The 18,262-nt window shown below is 42.8% G+C and overlaps 1 protein-coding gene across 11 annotated transcripts in view; it reads right to left on the reverse strand.

The window, feature by feature from the left end:
• Positions 1-18,262, reverse strand: part of MGAT4D (MGAT4 family member D) — a 137,667-nt gene that overhangs the window by 109,630 nt on the left and 9,775 nt on the right. Inside the window, exon 1 of one of the 11 annotated variants that reach the window (XM_039541154.1) lies at positions 53-298. The exons of 8 other annotated variants lie outside the window; for them this stretch is intronic. In XM_039541154.1, the coding sequence (XP_039397088.1) occupies positions 53-143 (91 nt within the window). In that variant the 5' untranslated portion in view covers positions 144-298. Of the gene's footprint in view, positions 1-52; positions 299-18,262 lie in introns of those variants that run through there. 2 more of the 11 variants (XM_039541152.1, XM_039541153.1) reach the window with 2 other exon arrangements.

Consider the following 18,262-nt stretch of genomic DNA (forward strand, 5'->3'; position numbering starts at 1 on the left):
TGACGGGGACCCCGGCGGCTGTCGGTGCCCGGCGCGAGGGGGCGGCTCTCACCTCCGCTCCTGCTCCAGGCGGTGAAGCAGACAAAGGAGAAGGCGGCGCTGAGGCACAGAAATGTCACGATGCTACCGGGCTTGAGCCTCATCTCCCCGCATGCCCCGGCAGCAGCCTCTCCTCCGGCGGCGCCGCCAGCGACCCTGCGCCGGCGCTGGCCCCGCGACTCCCGGCGCTCGCACTGACCGCCCTCAGCGGCGGCGGCTCTGCCTCCGGCAGCCGCCCGCGGCCCCGCCCGCCCCGCCCCGCCAAGTCCGCGCTCCCTGAACTCGCCCCGTCGGCGGCGCCCACCTGCCAGGACACGGCCCCCTCCGCCCTCTAGCGCGCTCCTCCCGGCGGCAGCCCCTCGCCTCTCCCGGGAGCGCCCCCAGCCGCGCCCCCTTTGCTCGGAGGGGCTCAGGGGCCGGTGTGGGAGGGCGCCCCCCCGCAGCTAGCAAGGCTGCAATACCGCCTCCGCCCTCCCCATGGCCAGGCACACACTGGCGTCCCGGGGCGCAGCCCTCCCTCCTCGTTCTCCCTGGCTTCAGGTGGCCCTGCCGGCTGTACTGCTCCAACCCGGGAGCGCAAGAGGACACGGAGCCCTTCAGCACTGGCCTAGACCAGGTGCACAGTCAGCCCGCGAGAGCAGCGTGGGCTCCCCTGCCCCTGGTTTCCTATTTACTACAGTGGAGAGCTGTAGTCTCCTGTGGGAGCCATTAAAGCTGCATGGAGACAAATGGAACAATGTGTAAGTGGCCCTCCCCACACCCCAGTCCACTTGCCAAGCACCTCTGATTCCTTCCCAGCTGAAGAAACTTTCTAGCTCCCCACTGCAGTCACGAGCACCTGCCCCAATATCTATCCCACGAACTGCCTCCAAACCCAGCACTCACTCAAGTGACTAAGCCCTAATCAAACTTGGCCCAACTGTTAAGCCCTTTTAGTAACCCCAAAAGAGACAACCCCTACTGAATTCTAGGAAAGGGGTGGGCGCTAGCCTGCCCTTGTCATAAGCCCCCTCTCCCCCAGCCTAAGTGGAGGAGTCGCTAAACCCAGGGTTCAACTGATCACTTGGGACAACCAATGATTAAACAGGATGGGAGTGAGGGTCATAGGTACAAAATCAGGGAGCCAGAGGAGGGCACTGAGCAGAGAACCCCAGACAGCACCCACTGCTCCTCAAAGTTGTCTAGGGAGCCAGTGGACACCACCCAAAGGAACTCTGCCTGGATGCATGAAACATGAGAGGAACAGAAATAGGTCCCACAATTGCAGAGCAGCTCCCTTCCAGCATCCTCCTCCTTGTACCATAGATGGCCACTTTAACCAGCACAAGGAAGAGGTTGATGAGGCGGTCTCGTGACTTTGTGGGGCCATGGATAGGGTGTGCATATATGAAAAGGTGTGGGAAAAGTGCAGCCAAAATCTCAAAAGGAGGTTCTGGAGGAACTGGAAAAGGGGCTGCAGCCTGGCTTACTGCAGATAGATGTGTGCCAGGGTCTCCCTCACACCGCAAAAGGGACAGGTGTCAGGGATGGGAGTGAACCACACCAGGTACACGACCATGCTAACAGCTCCCAAAGGAGACAAGATAATATCTTTTATTGGACCAACTTCTGTTGGTGAGAGAGACAAGAAGAAGAGCTCTATATGGCTCGAAAGCTTGTCTCTCTCACCAACAGAGGTTGGTCCAATAAAAGATATTACCTCACTCACCTTCTCTCTCTAATATCCTGGAGTCAACAGGGCTACAACACCACTGCATATAAACCCCCAAAGAGTCAAGTATTGGACAAGTACTAACCTGACTATTCACTCAACTGCAGAAGACTGCTAATCTTCCCCAAGCTCTGCTGACAAATTCCTGGGACTTGAACCCCATCCTAGCTGCAGAAGCTCTCTCCATAATCTCCCACTGACACAAGTGCCTGGTCCAATCTTGTTTCCCACTACAGCAGGGAAGGCGGCACACGAGCTGATTTTCAGTGGCACTCACACTGCCCGGGTCCTGGCCACCGGTCTGGGGGGGCTCTGCATTTTAATTTAATTTTAAATGAAGCTTCTTAAACATTTTTAAAACCTTATTTACTTTACATAAAATAGTTTAGTTATATATTATAGACTTATAGAAAGCGACCTTCTAAAAACATTAAAATGTATTACTGGCACCCAAAACCTTAAATCAGAGTGAATAAATGAAGACTTGGCACACCACTTCTGAAAGGTTGCCAAACCCTGCACTACAGAAACCTTCATGACCTGGTATGTTTATTTAAATGCGTGCTGTTTGCCACACAAGTCAAAATATCATAATTGTGTCTATAGCAACATGTACCCAGTCCTCTATAAACACACAGAAAATATCAATACAGCTATTGTAATTGGATTTGAATGAACAATCCTTGACTCATGTTAAACCTATGCTTACCACAGTTGGATAAGTGCACCAGAACTCTAAAGTTCTCTTTTTTTTTAAAAAAAAAAGGAAAATTAGGTGCACAAAACTAGGTTAATGTAATTAGAATTTAAAGGTCTAGACACATCAGTGACATTTCCCCCATTTAACTCAGTTCTCTTATAACATATGCATAAATATTAAGATATACATTTACCTCTATCCATTTGAGCACACCTTTCTGTTGTTGTACAGTGCCTAGCACACAAACATAAGAGAACTGCCCAAAATCTTTACCAATATGTACTTATAATATGGCCAAGTTAAGGGGCAATGGGAACCTTAAATTTGGAGCGTCCCAGTTTTCACAGAGACCTTAAATTTTAATGGAACTATGTTAGTTTAAGTATAAATGTATATAATGACAAAGCCCCCTCCTAATCTTCCTTTACACCTTAAAAATGAGCGATCATACCCTTCACATGGCTTTGACAACTAGGGTGCCCAGATAGCACGTGTGAAAAAACAGGACAGGTGTGGGGAGCATTAGGAGCCTATTTAAGAAAAAGGCCCAAATATTGGGACTGTCCCTATAAAATCAGGACATCTGGTCACCCTATTGACAACTGTATTTTCATCAGTTACTCACAAATCTACCTCTCCACTCTGGATCAGTCTTCCTCAGTCCAATCCCATATCTTGGCCTGTCTTTCTTACATTTCTATTTGAATGACAGACAACAAACTCAGCATGGTTAAAAGTGAGCTCCCAATTACCTGCCCCCTGCCAAGATTTCCCCGTTAACTCTTTTACTTTGACATATAGCTCAGTGGTTTGAGCATTGGCCTGCTAAACCCAGGATTGTGAGTTCAATCCTTGAGGGGGCCACTTAGGGATCTGGGGCAAAAATCAGTACTTGGTCCTGCTAGTGAAGGCAGGGGGCTGGACTCAATGACCTTTCGGGATCCCTTCCAGTTCTAGGAGACAGGTATTGTGGGCCACGCCAACATCCTCTTAGTTAATCAGGCCTATAACCTGTCTTATTGACTCTGCCCTCTCATTAGATCAACATCCCAGGCTGTGTCTATATCTTCCTACACAAAATTTCAAAGAAGCCTTATTGCCTCTAACTACAACACCAAAAGTTTCCTCCAGGCCATTTCACTCCTTGACTACTAGTACAATTTTGTCCTGTTCAGGTCTATTTGGTTGGTAAGATCATCTATGTGCCCCATTCTTACAACATCCTCCTCCTCAACCCTGCTTTGAGTCCCTCCCCTCTTATTTCACCTATCAAATACAAGCTTCTTGAGTGCGAGCCACAAAGGTACCACTGCAATCCACAAAACTCCCACTTGGCTGCCACCTAAGCCTGGAGGCACCTAAATTCACTCAGTGCCTACATTTCTGCAGTAAAAGTTCCCTAGGTACCTATATTTCTGCCTCTGACCATGTGCACTGCTGCCTCCCTCTAGGCACCCAGACACTTATCTCCCACCCCAAGCCCTAGAGCAATTTACAAACTAAAGAAGACCGGAATTCAGCTGCTTAACTCACATGCAAGGGACTGATCCAGTAGGTGTACTCAGAGGCCATCTACCAAGTCAGGCCTCTCAAGCAAGCTCACCCAAACAAGCTGGGGAAGAGTGGGAGAAGGATCAGGACCTCCCTTATAAAACTAGCCTAGGAGCTAGGGTACTTCACCAAGGATGTGGTAGACATCCCCCACCCCGATTCAAGGCTCTCCTCCTGAGGGAGAAAAGGGATTTGTACAGGGATTGGCCACCTCTTGGGCAACTGCTCCACCCATTAGGCTACAGAGTGATTCTAACACTTTCAGTAGCCCAGCTAATATTTATTAAACAATTTACTTAAAGTGGAACAATTTCAATATGACAGACTAAGGGAGACCCACATCAGAATATACTATAGCCTAGTGGTTACAGCACTTAACTGAGAAGCGGCTGATCTCTGTTCTTCCCTCAGTTGGAGGGATGACTTGAACTGGGGGGTCTCCTACATCTTGGGTGAGTACACTAGGCCAAAGATGATAAGGGAGGGCTGCCTCCTCCTACCAGCCTCTTTTGATTTTGGCTCTACAGACCACTTAGGCAACCAAATGCCTATCTTCTCCTGGTTTACAGATCACAAACCAAATCAGGTGCCTCCCTGCATCTTGGATTTAAGTGCCTATTTCTGAGAGGGGCAGGGCTTAGCACACACCCCTTTCCTCAGCATCTCCCATTGGGTAGCTTAGATGGCTTCCCACCTAGCGTGCTAGGTTTTTGGATCACAATCTCAGGCTCCTATTTTTCCCCATTCATTGTATGGGAGCCTTGGCACCTAACTCAGGCTTTGAAGATCACAATGGTGTTCCTGCAATTTTCTAGGCACTGAAAAGTTAGGTATTGTGATGCTTGGAATTGCCATGCTGAGGTCCCTTTGTGGATTCCAGTCCTGGTCCTTACCTTTAAGGCTTTCATAGTTTACTTCCCACTCTATCTGCTCCACTATCTTATTCTTATTTTGTCAATTATCCCTTTATCGGGGCGGCTCTATGTATTTTGCCATCCCAAGCACGGAAGTCAGGCGGCTTTCGGCGGCATGCCTGCGGGAGGTCCGCCAGTCCCATGCCTTCAGCGTACCTGCCGCCGAATTGCCACCAAAGCCGCGAGACTGGCTGACCTCCCGCAGGCATGCCACCGAAGGCAGCCTGACTGCCACCCTCATGGTGACCGGCAGGCCGACCCCTGCGGCTTGCCGCCCCAGGCACGCGCTTGCTCCGCTGGTGCCTGGAGCCGTCCCTGCCCTTTGCACCGCCACCAAAGCCAGCATCCATTACCTATTTGTCAGCTTTGTCTCAAACATCTTTTTGCTCTCTCCCATGTTCCTCATGTGTAGGATGCTACCCTAAATTTTTTTTTAAAAAGTGATAAAATCCATAAAGCTATTTCAACCATGATACTTAGGGAGCACTATTAGCTGATACTGGCTAGGAAAATCATTAAGCCAACCTCCTTATTTATCTCAATTAAGCAAACAACACAACCCTCTAGATCTACAAATAGAGCATACAGCAGGGATCGACAACCTTTGGCATGCGGCTCACCTTGGCGGGCCTGGCCATTTTGTTTACCTGCTGCGTCTGCTGGCATACAGCTAATTTATGCAAAACATACTTGTATCATAGAATATAAGGGTTGGACGGGACCTCAGGAGGTCATCTAGTCCAACCCCCTGCTCAAAGCAGAACCAATTCCCAACTAAATCATCCCAGCCAGGGCTTTGTCAAGCCTGACCTTGAAAACCTCTAAGGAAGGAGATTCCACCCCCTCCCTAGATAACCCATTCCAGTGCTTCACCACCCTCCTAGTGACAAAGTTTTTCCTAATATCCAACCTAAACCTCCCCCACTGCAACTTGAGACCATTACTCCTTGTTCTGTCATCTGGTACCACTGAGAACAGTCTAGATCCATCCTCTTTGGAGCCCCCTTTCAGGTAGTTGAAAGCAGCTATCAAATTCCCCCTCATTCTTCTCTTCTGCAGACTAAACAAACCCAGTTCCCTCAGCCTCTCCTCATAAGTCATGTGCTCCAGCCCCCTAATCATTTTTGTTGCCCTCCGCTGGACTCTTTCCAATTTTTCCACATCCTTCTTGTAGTGTGGGGCCCATATTACCCTTATCTCCTCCATTTGGTTGGTTCCCCACTGATTCCATTTCATATTAAATTAAGATTAGATTCCCTTGGGGACAGGAATTCTATTTTACTATATGTCTGTACAGAACATGGCATACTATGGCCCTGATTTGGTTGAAGCCTCTGTGAGCTGCTGCTGCTACTACTAGGAATACAATTGTTTGACTTCTAAAAATAAGCTAGTTTATCAGGTTACATGCTGTTTCTCATCTTCTATTGGTACAACCTTCCTTTGAGCTTTTAGAAGTGTAATAATAAAATGATTATTAAGAGAAGTAAATTATATATGTTGATTATTATTCAATAATACCCATGGGTGTGCTAAACATCTTACAGCAACATATGAATGCAGCCTCTTTGATGCAGAGTTTGCACCCTAGTTTCCAACATGAAATGTTATAGGACAAATGAAGCTAAGGAAAAAGGAGAAATACCCAGTTACAATGACAGTATTACATGAGGACTTGGAATTGAAATGTACACATCACAAAGTTTAGTTACTCCCATTTAATTTAACATTTAAATAGCATTTTTCATATTCCATGCTCTTAAACAGTCCACATACAACCAGGGCCGGCTCCAGACCCCAGTGCACCAAGCGCGCGCGTGGGGCGGCATTTTGTCGGGAGGGCGGCAGGCGGGTCCGGCGGACCTTCCGCAGTCATGCCTGCGGGAGGTCCACCGGAGCCGCGGGACCAGCGGACCCTCCGCAGTCATGCCTGCGGGAGGTCCGCTGGTCCCGCGGCTCCGGTGCACCTCCCGCAGGCATGCCTGCTTGGGGTGGCTAAATTCCTAGAGCCGCCCCTGATGCAAAGAGGTGGGGTGCAAACACTGATAGCATGTTACACAAGAACTTTACAAAGCTTAGGCAAATCTTTGCACCTCCTCTGTGAAGTGAGTAAATAATATTAATCCAAATTCATCCCTAATATAACTCCATTGAAGACATTGGAGTTACACCAGGAGTAATTCTTTCCAAAGTCCACACCGTGGGTCATATTCATTGGTAGTGTAAATAATTACTACAGTGTAAATTAATTCTTTTGGGTGATAGAAAGACAGAATTAATTCTTCTGGGAGGGATCTGGGGTTGAGAGGAGAGAGCAAGCAAGAAGAAATGAATCTATAGTCCAGTGGTTAGAGTATGGAGATAGGAGAGCTGGGATCCAGTCCCCCTGCTCCAAGGACTATTTTTACTATTTATCCAAAGTAAAACAATTTTAAAAGGGACATTATTCTGCCCCCATCAGAATATCCATGGCTCAGTGATTAGAGCACACACTTGGGAGATGTGGAAGACTCTTCTTCAAGCAAAGGGGGAAATTGAACCTGGGTCTTCCAAGTGCATGTTATAACTTCTAGTCTAGTGCTTTTGTTAGAAGGTGAGCACTCCTGAATTTTGAATGGGGTTTGATCCAGTGGATGGGCTCTGAGCACACCTACTAGCTCAAGCCCCACAGGCAAGATAGGCACTCTTCAACCTATCTTTTCCTGGTTTGGGACTCATGCTGGGGCTTAGGCAAGAGATAGGCATTCAGTGCATATGCCCACAGGCAGAAGCTTAGGGCTTTTCTACATGGCATCAGGAAAGTGCTCCTGCCTCCTGCAAACTACCTTTTAGAATGTGCCAGCAGGGCAGTTAGAACATTCTACAAATCACACCCTTCCAGAGCCCTTTGCTGGCACCATGTAGACAAGACCTTAGGCACCTACAGAACTTTTATCCTAAAAATGTAGGTGCCAAGTGAATTTAGGCACCTACAGCAATTGACAGCAGCCAAGCAGGGGTTTTGTGGATCACAGTGGAGCCTAAAACTGGGATTTAGGTACCTGAATGTGGGGTTTGATGCCTAATTACCTTTGTGGAGCTGGGTCTATTTTCCCAGAACCAAGCAAAGCAGAATGCTTCAGTTCTGTTTACTGCTTTAAAATGCTGGTGTGGCCTTTAGCAGCCATTTCTTCAACCTATTTGCCTTTTCAATATACTCAGAGCAATAAATATATTACTTGTGATCAGGATAGTTGTATTAACAAATACTGAGTACATAAACTTCTTCTGGGCATTTGAGATAATAGTTGTTTTGAACAGCAGTCACATTGCCCACGGAAAGGTTAGGAAAACACCATCAAATCACTAAAGGAAGCAGCTGGCTAACTACATTAAAAACAACAATCTGACATTAGTAAAACACCACAATTTATTTTCCAAGTTCATGAAGGCGTTTAGCGCCAGGAACATACAAAGAAGCCCAAAGGAACACCAGCCTCTGACACTTCATGCCACACTCCCAGTGGGCATGATATATTACTTTTCAGAGAGATGTCACAAATATAACATACACTATCGGAATAAATACTCAAAATAGCAGGATTAGTTTGTATTAATTGCAGATCACATTCATGTTTACTCTCAGGTATCCTTGCTTACTTAATTTGAAATTATCAAAGGCACCTAAGGGAGTTAGGCAGATAAACTTCCATTGATGTTCAGCAGAAGTTGATTATCCCAACCTTCCTTTTCCATGCTGTCAGTATACTGACAATTAGTCTCTACATAAGGCAATGATGAATGGATATAGTTTGCAAATTTAGCACCACCAATCCTGATATTCACATCAGATCTGCATTTAATCACATGTACACTCCTGATAAAAACAAATGCTTCACATAAGTCACATAATCTTGTGTAGTCTAGTTATAGTTTAGGAAGTCAGAAATTAATATGGCCTTGGGAGCCACTAGAAAGGCTGGGATTAGAACTCAGCTATTCCTGCCTAACCTATTCTCAGTCACTAAACTAAGCTGCTGGTTGCTGGGTTTGTTTTGCTGTTAGCAATAAAAATACCAGTCTTCTTTAATCTGTATTACAAGCATTTTACATTATTAATCAATTTGCTTGTCTCTGTTATGAAGCCATAAAAGTGAACATGTCTAGGATGTGGTTGGGCAGATTAAGCTGAGCGCATTGAAGTGGAGGATGCTATAATATAAAACACATTACATTTTAGTTTATTTTCAGAGCCAGATAGTAAAATTTATTATCATTTGTCCCCAGAAACTAATAAAACACTGAGACAACATATAGGGGAAAGTCTGGTGTAGGCTGTCAAAAATGCATTAAGAGGTTAGTTATTAAGGTTTACTCTGAAGCAAATAGTTACTCAGAGCATGTTGAATTATGATGATCACTTACTTAATAATGAATGCAGGGAGTGGAGAAATATGTTAAACTGTGGAGAATTAGGGTGTGGGGTTTTGAGGCTGGGCACTTTTCAACTCTATTGCATCAATTGTTCCTCAAAATGTAAACATACCAAAAGTAGTTAAGCCCTCTTTATTTGCTCCATTCAAGACTCTCTCCTTACCTTTCTGCCAATGGTGTCTTTAAACTTACTTCCTTTTGTCTATGTGAGAAAGCTGCAATGCTATAACTTGATTATGCCAAGCATGCTATCAATAAATAATAAATATTAATAATGTATCTAGCCATGTGGCCTCCAATTCCTCCTGTTTCCAATCATTATTAACCTACTGCTGATGCAACAGACAACAGGATCATGTTTCCAGCGGCACGTCAAATACATGGACAAAATCTTGACTTGATCTGTAGCAGTTTATTAGCTAATCTCAAAATAAGATATTGGACCATAAAGTAGAGTCACTTGTAATACACAGACACATAACCAAAAAGTCAGTGATGGAATTATTTAAGGAAGGGAAGAGAAAGGTATTGCGAAGAGGGGATGCTTATATTTGATCTCTCTCAAAATTCACATTTCCTGAAATCTCTCTGGGAAGGAATATGTCAGGATAATTATTTTTCAAACAGCAGCCAGGAAGTCTAAGATACTTCTATTTTAAAAAATATTAACAAACAATAAATATTTTGAAAATAATAAAGAAAGCATTTATAGCCTTTTCGCTATTATTTTATCTTACCCATCTAGTGGAAACTACTTTTCATAGTGTAAGGGTATGTTGCACCATTACCAGCCTCAGGCATTTTTTAAAATGTAATTTAAAGTGAATTATCAAAATTGAAGGCATTCAAGCACATCTAGGGGAATGAACTACTAACCTACTGATTCACAGCATTTGTGTTTTATTACTACATTGGGTATTTATATGATTAAGAACAATTCAAAAGTGTAGATTTTAAATTTTGGGGGAGAGTGCTTATTACCGTAGTTATGATTTTAATAGCCAATTCCCATTCATACATTATATATATATAGGATTGACAGATGTTTTGGGAAAGCCAGCCCACCATAATTTCTTTGACTTTGAGCTAAGAAATCCATAATGCTAGACACATTTAACATACATTTATACTTTACAAAACAAATCATTCAAAGCCTCCTCTCTGCACCCTTTCACATCTCATTGAATAACCATGCAGCAGACCAATAAAATTTAAAATCACCAGACAAAAATCCCATCATAAACTGCTTCAGCCCTCCACAATGCCTTCTTCAACAAGTAAGCTTGGGAGCATGCCTGAAGCTCTACAGCCTCAGGCCATTTTGGAATGGAGGGGAGGAATTCAGAGCACTCCAAAGGAAAAGATCCCTCCCAACCCCGGAAAAGTGCTCTGCCTGCAGTTATCTCCTCTATACCAAAGAGGGATCCAACTTAGGAACCTCTGAAGATTTCAGTGGTTAAAGTGGAAAAATTTCAGTATGTCACTTTGTAATGTATGAAATTTTACCAGGACTAGCACCGGCAAAATTTAGAAAAGACAAATGTGAGGAAGAAGCTTCCATCTTAATATTTAATCTTGGAGAAACATAATAAACTAGGGCTAGATATTGCAAACTCTTATTCATGTGAATAGTTCTTACTCACTGAAGTAGTCCTGTTGGCTACTTCTTGGAATAAGGAATATTAGTGAGTTGGGGTTGTAGGATCTAGTCCTTATATTGTCAAAATTTATCTTTTCTCGTGAGTGGCTAAAGTGGTTGTCTCACATTTTCAATGGCAGTTTCACACATTTAGGTGTACGCAGTCTTACAGATAAGAAAGGTCAAGATGAATATTTGCCAAAATTTATCATCAGAATGACTAAGATTATTCTCTGTGTGTAGCGGGTGTCTTTCAGATACCCTTACACTGAATGCCTGCTACTAACACTAGGCAACAGTCACTGGAAGGGGGAAAAAATTGATTTACTACATATTAGATTCAAGTTGGGGGTTAGAGTTTTTTCCCCCCTGAAGGTGAAGAAATGTATCATTTCTCTTTGCATTGAAATTATGGTAAGAGGTCAGGTTGGTAGATTGATCAGTGTAAATTAAGAAAGGAAGCTAAAATTTTCAGAGAGCTGAGACTGACACCACAGTATTGATTCCATTTGAGTAATTAGTAGTTTATAAAATTGCATCTCTGTGAAAGTAAGTAATCAATCTTACTAGACCACACATTTGTTGCATTTCTGTAATGGATACAATAAAACTCCAACAAAAGGAAGTTTCATAATGAATGTTGTATTGCATTAAGTGTAACCCTCTTACCGAGATCATCAACACTGAGAAATTACATAGACCTATAGATTATAGGGCCAGAAGACATGATTGTGATCATCTAGTGTGACCTCCTGTCTAACGTAGGACTTTCCTGATTTAATTATTGTTTGAACTAGTGCATATATTTAGGAAAAGCATCCAACTTTGATTTTAAAATTGCCACTGATGAAAATTCAGCACAATCATTGGTAACTTGTTCTAATAGTTAATTATCCTCACTTAAAAATTTGCACCTTATCTCCAAATTTGTCTCAATTCAGCTTCCACCCATTGGATCTTGTTCTACCTTTGTCTGCTAGAATGAAGATGCTATTATAAAAATTTTATCATCTCTGTAGCTACTTATAAACTGGGATAAATCACAACTTAACCTTCTCTTTGTTAAACTAAATAGATTGAACTTCTTGCATCTACCACTATAAAATGTTTTCCTTTAATCATTCAGATGCCTCTTCTCTGAACCCTCTCCAAATTATTCACTCCAGCCTAGATCTGCAAAGATATTTAGCAGGGTGGATTTGATTTAAATCACTAGTTAGGAAGACTTAATTTAGTCATGGTTTTCTACATAAAAGTGCATTCTTGTGGGTGGTTATAACCTTAATACATATACTTCACAACTCACAGATAGATGTAGGTTTCATTTTTAGAAGGCACACATTATCCATTTTTAAAGTGATTTATTTTGAAAACTTTTCAGATTAGTTTTATAGCTGTATCAGAAAATGAATGAAGCAGATATTTATGACGTCATTGGGAGGCGAACTATCGCCAATTCAACAGGTTAATCATTAATATTTGGAGGATTTTCTTGCCATGCTGTATTAGGAGGAGAACATCACCAGACAGACATTTAAATTGCTTTATTTAACTAAAAACAACAACATTAAGTATTCTGGATTTTTTTCTTCAACAGCAAACATGTAATATTTTAACAAAACAAGAATATGTCTCTCCCTTCTAACATTTATCTCCAGACTTCTTCTCCTTGTCCAGATCTATTCCACTCCCAACAATCTTCTATTCATTGAACTTTTTGAAACTTTCCACTTTTAGAGAGAGGTAAGGGATTGACTCTGTGTACACAAATTTGCAGAGGGACAATAGAGTTGAGGTCTGTTATTTCTCACCTCTATATATTATTTATTTAGAAATATTTTTGCTGTTAACAAGCATGTTACCTCTGGAGACACAAATCCACAGTTTGAGAACTGCAAAACTAAGCATCCCTGATGGTATCTTCTAAACCAGGAGTCGGCAACCTTTCAAAAGTTGTGTGCTGAGTCTTCATTTATTCACTCTGATTTAAGTTTTCGTGTGCCAATAATAATTTTAATGTTTTTAGAAGGTCTCTTTCTATAAGTCTATAATATATAAATAAATTGTTGTTGTATGTAAAGTAAATAAGGTTTTAAAAACATTTAAGAAGCTTCATTTAAAATTAAATTAAAATGCAGAGCCCCCCGGACCGGTGGCCAGGACCCGGGCAGTGCCACTGAAAAATCAGCTGGTCTGCCACCTTTGGCACGTGTGCCATAGATTGCCTACCCCTGTTCTAGACTTAGCACTGAGTCCCATTGGGTAGATAGAAAGGTTAACCTAAATGATCTATACAGAAGCCTGTGGAACCTCATAAAATTGAGTCCCTGATCCATGAACTATTGGAACTCATTTACAAAACTTTTCTTAAACCTTACATGAATATATTGTCTCATACTATAGAATTCGAATTTATAATCCCTATTCCATGATGAGATATCTTTGAGCTATAATGTATCTTAATTAAAACTATCTTTAGATAGGTTTTTTCCTCAAAAAGCATTTAATCAAAAAATGATTTAAATTAAAAAATCCGATTTTTTAAATTAAAAAATCATTGATTTTTATCCATCCTGGTATTTAGGCGTCATGACACTGAGCATCATGATGCTGAGAAATTCACAGGAACAACACTGCAATTCACAAAGCCCAAGTTAGGTGCCTAAGCTCCCATACAACGAATAGGGATGAAAAGCACCTTAGATTTTGATCCACAAAGCCAGCATGGTAAGTAGTGAACTGTCTAAGCGAGCCAATGGGAGTGACTGACAAGAGATGCGTGTGTGTGGTAAGTTCCACCAGATCTCAGACACAGAAGCCTAAATCCAAGCAGCAGGGAAGCATCTATCTCTATTTACAATCCACAAACCATGGGAAGATAGGTAATTGACTGGCCAAGTTTTGTGCAGGGTCCAAAACAAAACGGCAGGGGGAGATGAAGGAGGCACTCCTTTGTAATCTTTAGCCTAGTGGTTAGGATATTTGCCTGAGACATGGAAGGCCCCTCATTCAAGTCCCCCAACCCGTTACTGAGTGGGAGAAGGAATTTGAACAGGGATCAGCCACCTCTTTGATGAGTGTCTAACCACTAGCTGCAGAGCCATTTTAACACTTTCATTGGCCCAATTATTAAGTGGAACATAAGAATGGCCATACTGGATCAGACCAAAGGTCCATCTAGCCCAGTATCCTGTCTTCCAACTGTGGCCAATGCCAGGTGCCCCAGAGGGCATGAACAGAACAGGTAATCATCAAGTGATCCATCCCCTGTCACCCATTATCAGCTTCTGGCAAACAGAGGCTAGAGACAATATCCTTACTCATCCTGGCTAATAGCCATTGATGGACCTATCCTCCATGAATTCATCTCGTTCTTTTTTGAACCCTGTTGTAGTCTTGGCCTTCACATCATCTGCTGGCAATGAGTTTCACAGGTTGACTGTGCATTGTGCAAAGAAATACTTCCTTTTGTTTAAGAACGGCATTAATGCAAGAGATTGAGGGAGACCCACCTCAGACTATTCCACAGCCTAGTGGGTAGGGCACTCACATGACAGGTGGCCAATCCCTGTTCATAACTTCCCTTCTCCCCATCCCCAAAGGAATGGGCACTGGAACCAGCCTACAGGAGTACCCTGTCCACTAGGCTAAATGGTATAAGGGAGATCCTCCTCATCCCACCTACAACTGTTTTGTGTGAATTTACCTGAGACATCCAATCTAGTCAGCAGCTTCTGAAATTGCCTACAGGATTAGGTCCCCAGATATGCCTTATGCAGCCAAACACCTATCTTTCCCTGTTGGCAAATCAGTCTGGGGCTTACATGGGAGGTCGCAGTCTGGAGGCCTATCATGAGGCTGCAATGCATATGCCCAGCAGCAACAATTTAGGCACTGAGTGAGTTTAGGCACCTACAGGGTTAGGAAGCAACCAGGCAGGAGTTTTGTGGATTGCAGTAATGTGTGAAAATGGGTCTTAGGTGTCAGAGTACCTTTGTGGATCTCACCCATCCTTCTTGAATTGTGGACACCAGACTTAGACACCGTATTCTAGTACAGTCACACCACTGCCAAATACAGAGGAAATATAACCTTCTTACCTGATATTACCATTTATACATCCAACAACTGCACAGAAATTAAAGCCCATGTAACGGTGTGGCACCCACCTCTCACAAGCATCCCCTTGTGATCAGATGTGCCTACAGTTTTTCAGTTTATGATGAACCCTGTTGGTGGTTTCTCAGGCAGTTTTTCAGTGACTCGGCCCTCTGCCCTAGTCACATACACTGTATGGGAAACAGAACAAAGCCCTTCCAGGGAATACAGTCTTTAACTTGTCCCAGCCCTGGTATAGGGCCATATCCCCAGGGATTCCTCTCTGGAGACAGTATCTTCCTGCAGTCCTCCCTGGGATTATTCCTTACTCAGTCCCAGCAGCCAGCCAAAAACTCCTTCTTTTCTCCCCTGCTCCCTACCCACACTGAGATGTCTGTGGTCCTGCTGCTTTTTCAGTCAGCCAGAATACAATCCTCTCTCCTCCTGTTCCAGGCAGCAGCTGACTCACATAAAAGGAGCTGCAGTCAGTCTTCTGGCCTTGATTGACTGCTTCCTGCAACCACTCTAGGCCACTTAGAGGACTTCTCTACTGATCATATCTGGGATAGGGTGCGGTAGGACCCTGAGGCCTCCAGGCCTAGTCCACCCCATCAGACCCTGAATTACAGCAATTCAAGCATGAAGGATGAATGAGGAAGTGAAAAGACATTGATTAAATTGCAGAATAATGTGCATGTATGGTATTGATTAAAGGAAACTAAGAAGGACCTACTGCCTTACAATTAGAGATAGTCAGAAATGTTTGACTGAAAAAAATTTATATTAAAAAAGAAAAAAAACCAGCCTTTCACAAATGAATTTTTCATGGAAAATTTAGAAGTAAAAATTATCACTTTTTGCAAAAATCTGGGTGTCTAACATGCTTTCAATTTTTTATGGAATGCTATCAAAATATTATTGAGGTGGTTACACAGGTTTTTCATTTATAAAAAAACAGTTTTTCAAATTTGCAAAAAGCATTCAGAAAAAATAGGATCCATTTTGAACAGTTCAGAACAAAAAGCATTTCAAAATTTTGCAGTTTGTCATGCAAATGCTTTTTTATTTTTCATCTATCTCCTATTATAACATAGCCATACATTTTCCAAAGTTGTTGTCAACACCTTTATGTCCAGTAGCTTGGGGCCTTGGAAATCTCAACAGCAGCCCTGGAAATATAGGGGGGCATCAAGAAATCAGAAACTACCAAAGAGTGACAAGAAAACAGAGGATTCTATATATTTTTACTGTTAAAATCATTTTAAAATCCACAGCAAAACAAACAAGGGAAGGGAGCATATCTAAAATCTATACCACAGGATGACAGTTTTGATACCTCTCAACAAGCCTGGCTGAACTGAATTTCCCCACCTAAGCATGCATATTTTAGAAGACAAAATTACATCTTTAATAAGTAGAAAATACTTCATGCTTTTTAAAAAAATCTAATAGAATAAAAAAACCAAACTCTGAACTATAAAACAGTGCATTCAAATAGCCCATATGTTGTTCACACATTACTAGACTGTTGGGGGATGATTTTACTTTTGCACAGAACTAGAAGGCTTTGAGGAAAGACGGTTCTCCTTTAAGGGTTGTCTGCTGTCACACTTTAGGTGCAATTCAGGTCAGTGAGGTTTTGTTATCACTATATTTTGGACACAGGCCCTTGTGAAGTCATAGAATATCAGGGTTGGAAGGGACCTCAGGAGGTCATCTAGTCCAACCCCCTGCTCAAAGCAGGACCAATCCCCAACTAAATCATCCCAGCCAGGGCTTTGTCAAGCCTGACCTTAAAAACCTCTAAGGAAGGAGATTCCACCACTTCCCTAGGTAACTCATTCCAGTGCTTCACCACCTTCCTAGTGACAAAGTTTTTCCTAATATTCAACCTAAACCTCCCCCACTGCAACTTGAGACCATTACTCCTTGTTCTGTCATCTGGTGCCACTGAGAACTGTCTAGATCCATCCTCTTTAGAACCCCCTTTCAGGTAGTTGAAAGCAGCTATAAAATCCCCCTTCATTCTTCTCTTCTGCAGACTAAACACTCCCAGTCCTGTAATCCATTTAAAACTCATACAGTTCCACATCACTAATAAAAGCAGATTTTTTCAGAGTATTATCTGAAGGAATTTGCCAGTATTCTTTAAATAAAAAAAAGCTGATATAGTTAGCTTTTCTTAAGATATGCAGCATATCATCAATTCTAGGCATAGGATAAGCATCTGGCACCATGACAGCATTGAGTTTCCTATACTCAACCAAAAACCGTAGTGTTGTCTGTCTTAGTAACAAAGACCACAGGTGATGCCCAAGGGCAGTCAGACTCTGTAATCATTCCCAGGGCCAGCATGCTCTGCATCTCTGTGCAAGTTTGCTCTTGTACCTTGCCAGTGGTACAGTAGGCCCTGCTGGGAAGTGGCTGTGATCCTACAGTAACAATCTTATGAGTTAGTAAATGAGTCTTCCCGGGCTTGCTAGAAACACTTGTCTGTGTGCTTGCAGTACAGAAAACACCTTTGCTTTCTCAACTTATATTAACTCACTGTAGATATTGAGGCTTTCCAGAGATGAGCCAGTTTGGCATTCAGCCATCAAATCAATGAAGAGATGTGCCTCAGTTTCCTTTTCTACACAACAGATTATGTTTACCATGTCTTTTCTCCTGTGATCAACTTGAAATCTGTTTACATGCACCAGCTGCATGGCAACATTACTGTGAAGTCTTTTGCCATGTATGTACATTCAGTTACCTCTTCTATCATTTCAAAAGGTCCCTTCCAGGAGTTTTGCATTTTTTCACAGGGATAAATAGCAACACTAAATCTCCTACTTCAAAGAGCATTTACAACTATATTGGTCACACCTTTTGTTTGGCCTGACTGTCCCTGTGGTGACTCTGAACGATTTCCAGCATGTCCTTTAACTCTTGCCTGAACCTTTGTACATATTCAGCTATAGGCTACCCTTCTGTCTCAGTATCTCCTTCCCAGCAGTCTCTGGTAAGATCTAGGAGTACCCTCAATTTCCCTCTGTATAGAGAGGGAAATGGGCCAAACTGTTTATAAGGAAGTGCCCCAAGAATCTACAAACAACAAACAGTGTAACATTTCATCCTAATCTTAGTCCCGCCATACGTCCTCAGTGTTGATTTGTCACCATTTGTCTTTAGGTGATATGGGGCAGCTTTTAGTT

The sequence above is a fragment of the Mauremys reevesii genome, linkage group 5 (genome assembly GCF_016161935.1).
Source record: "Mauremys reevesii isolate NIE-2019 linkage group 5, ASM1616193v1, whole genome shotgun sequence".
Classification (NCBI taxonomy): Eukaryota; Metazoa; Chordata; order Testudines; family Geoemydidae; genus Mauremys; species Mauremys reevesii.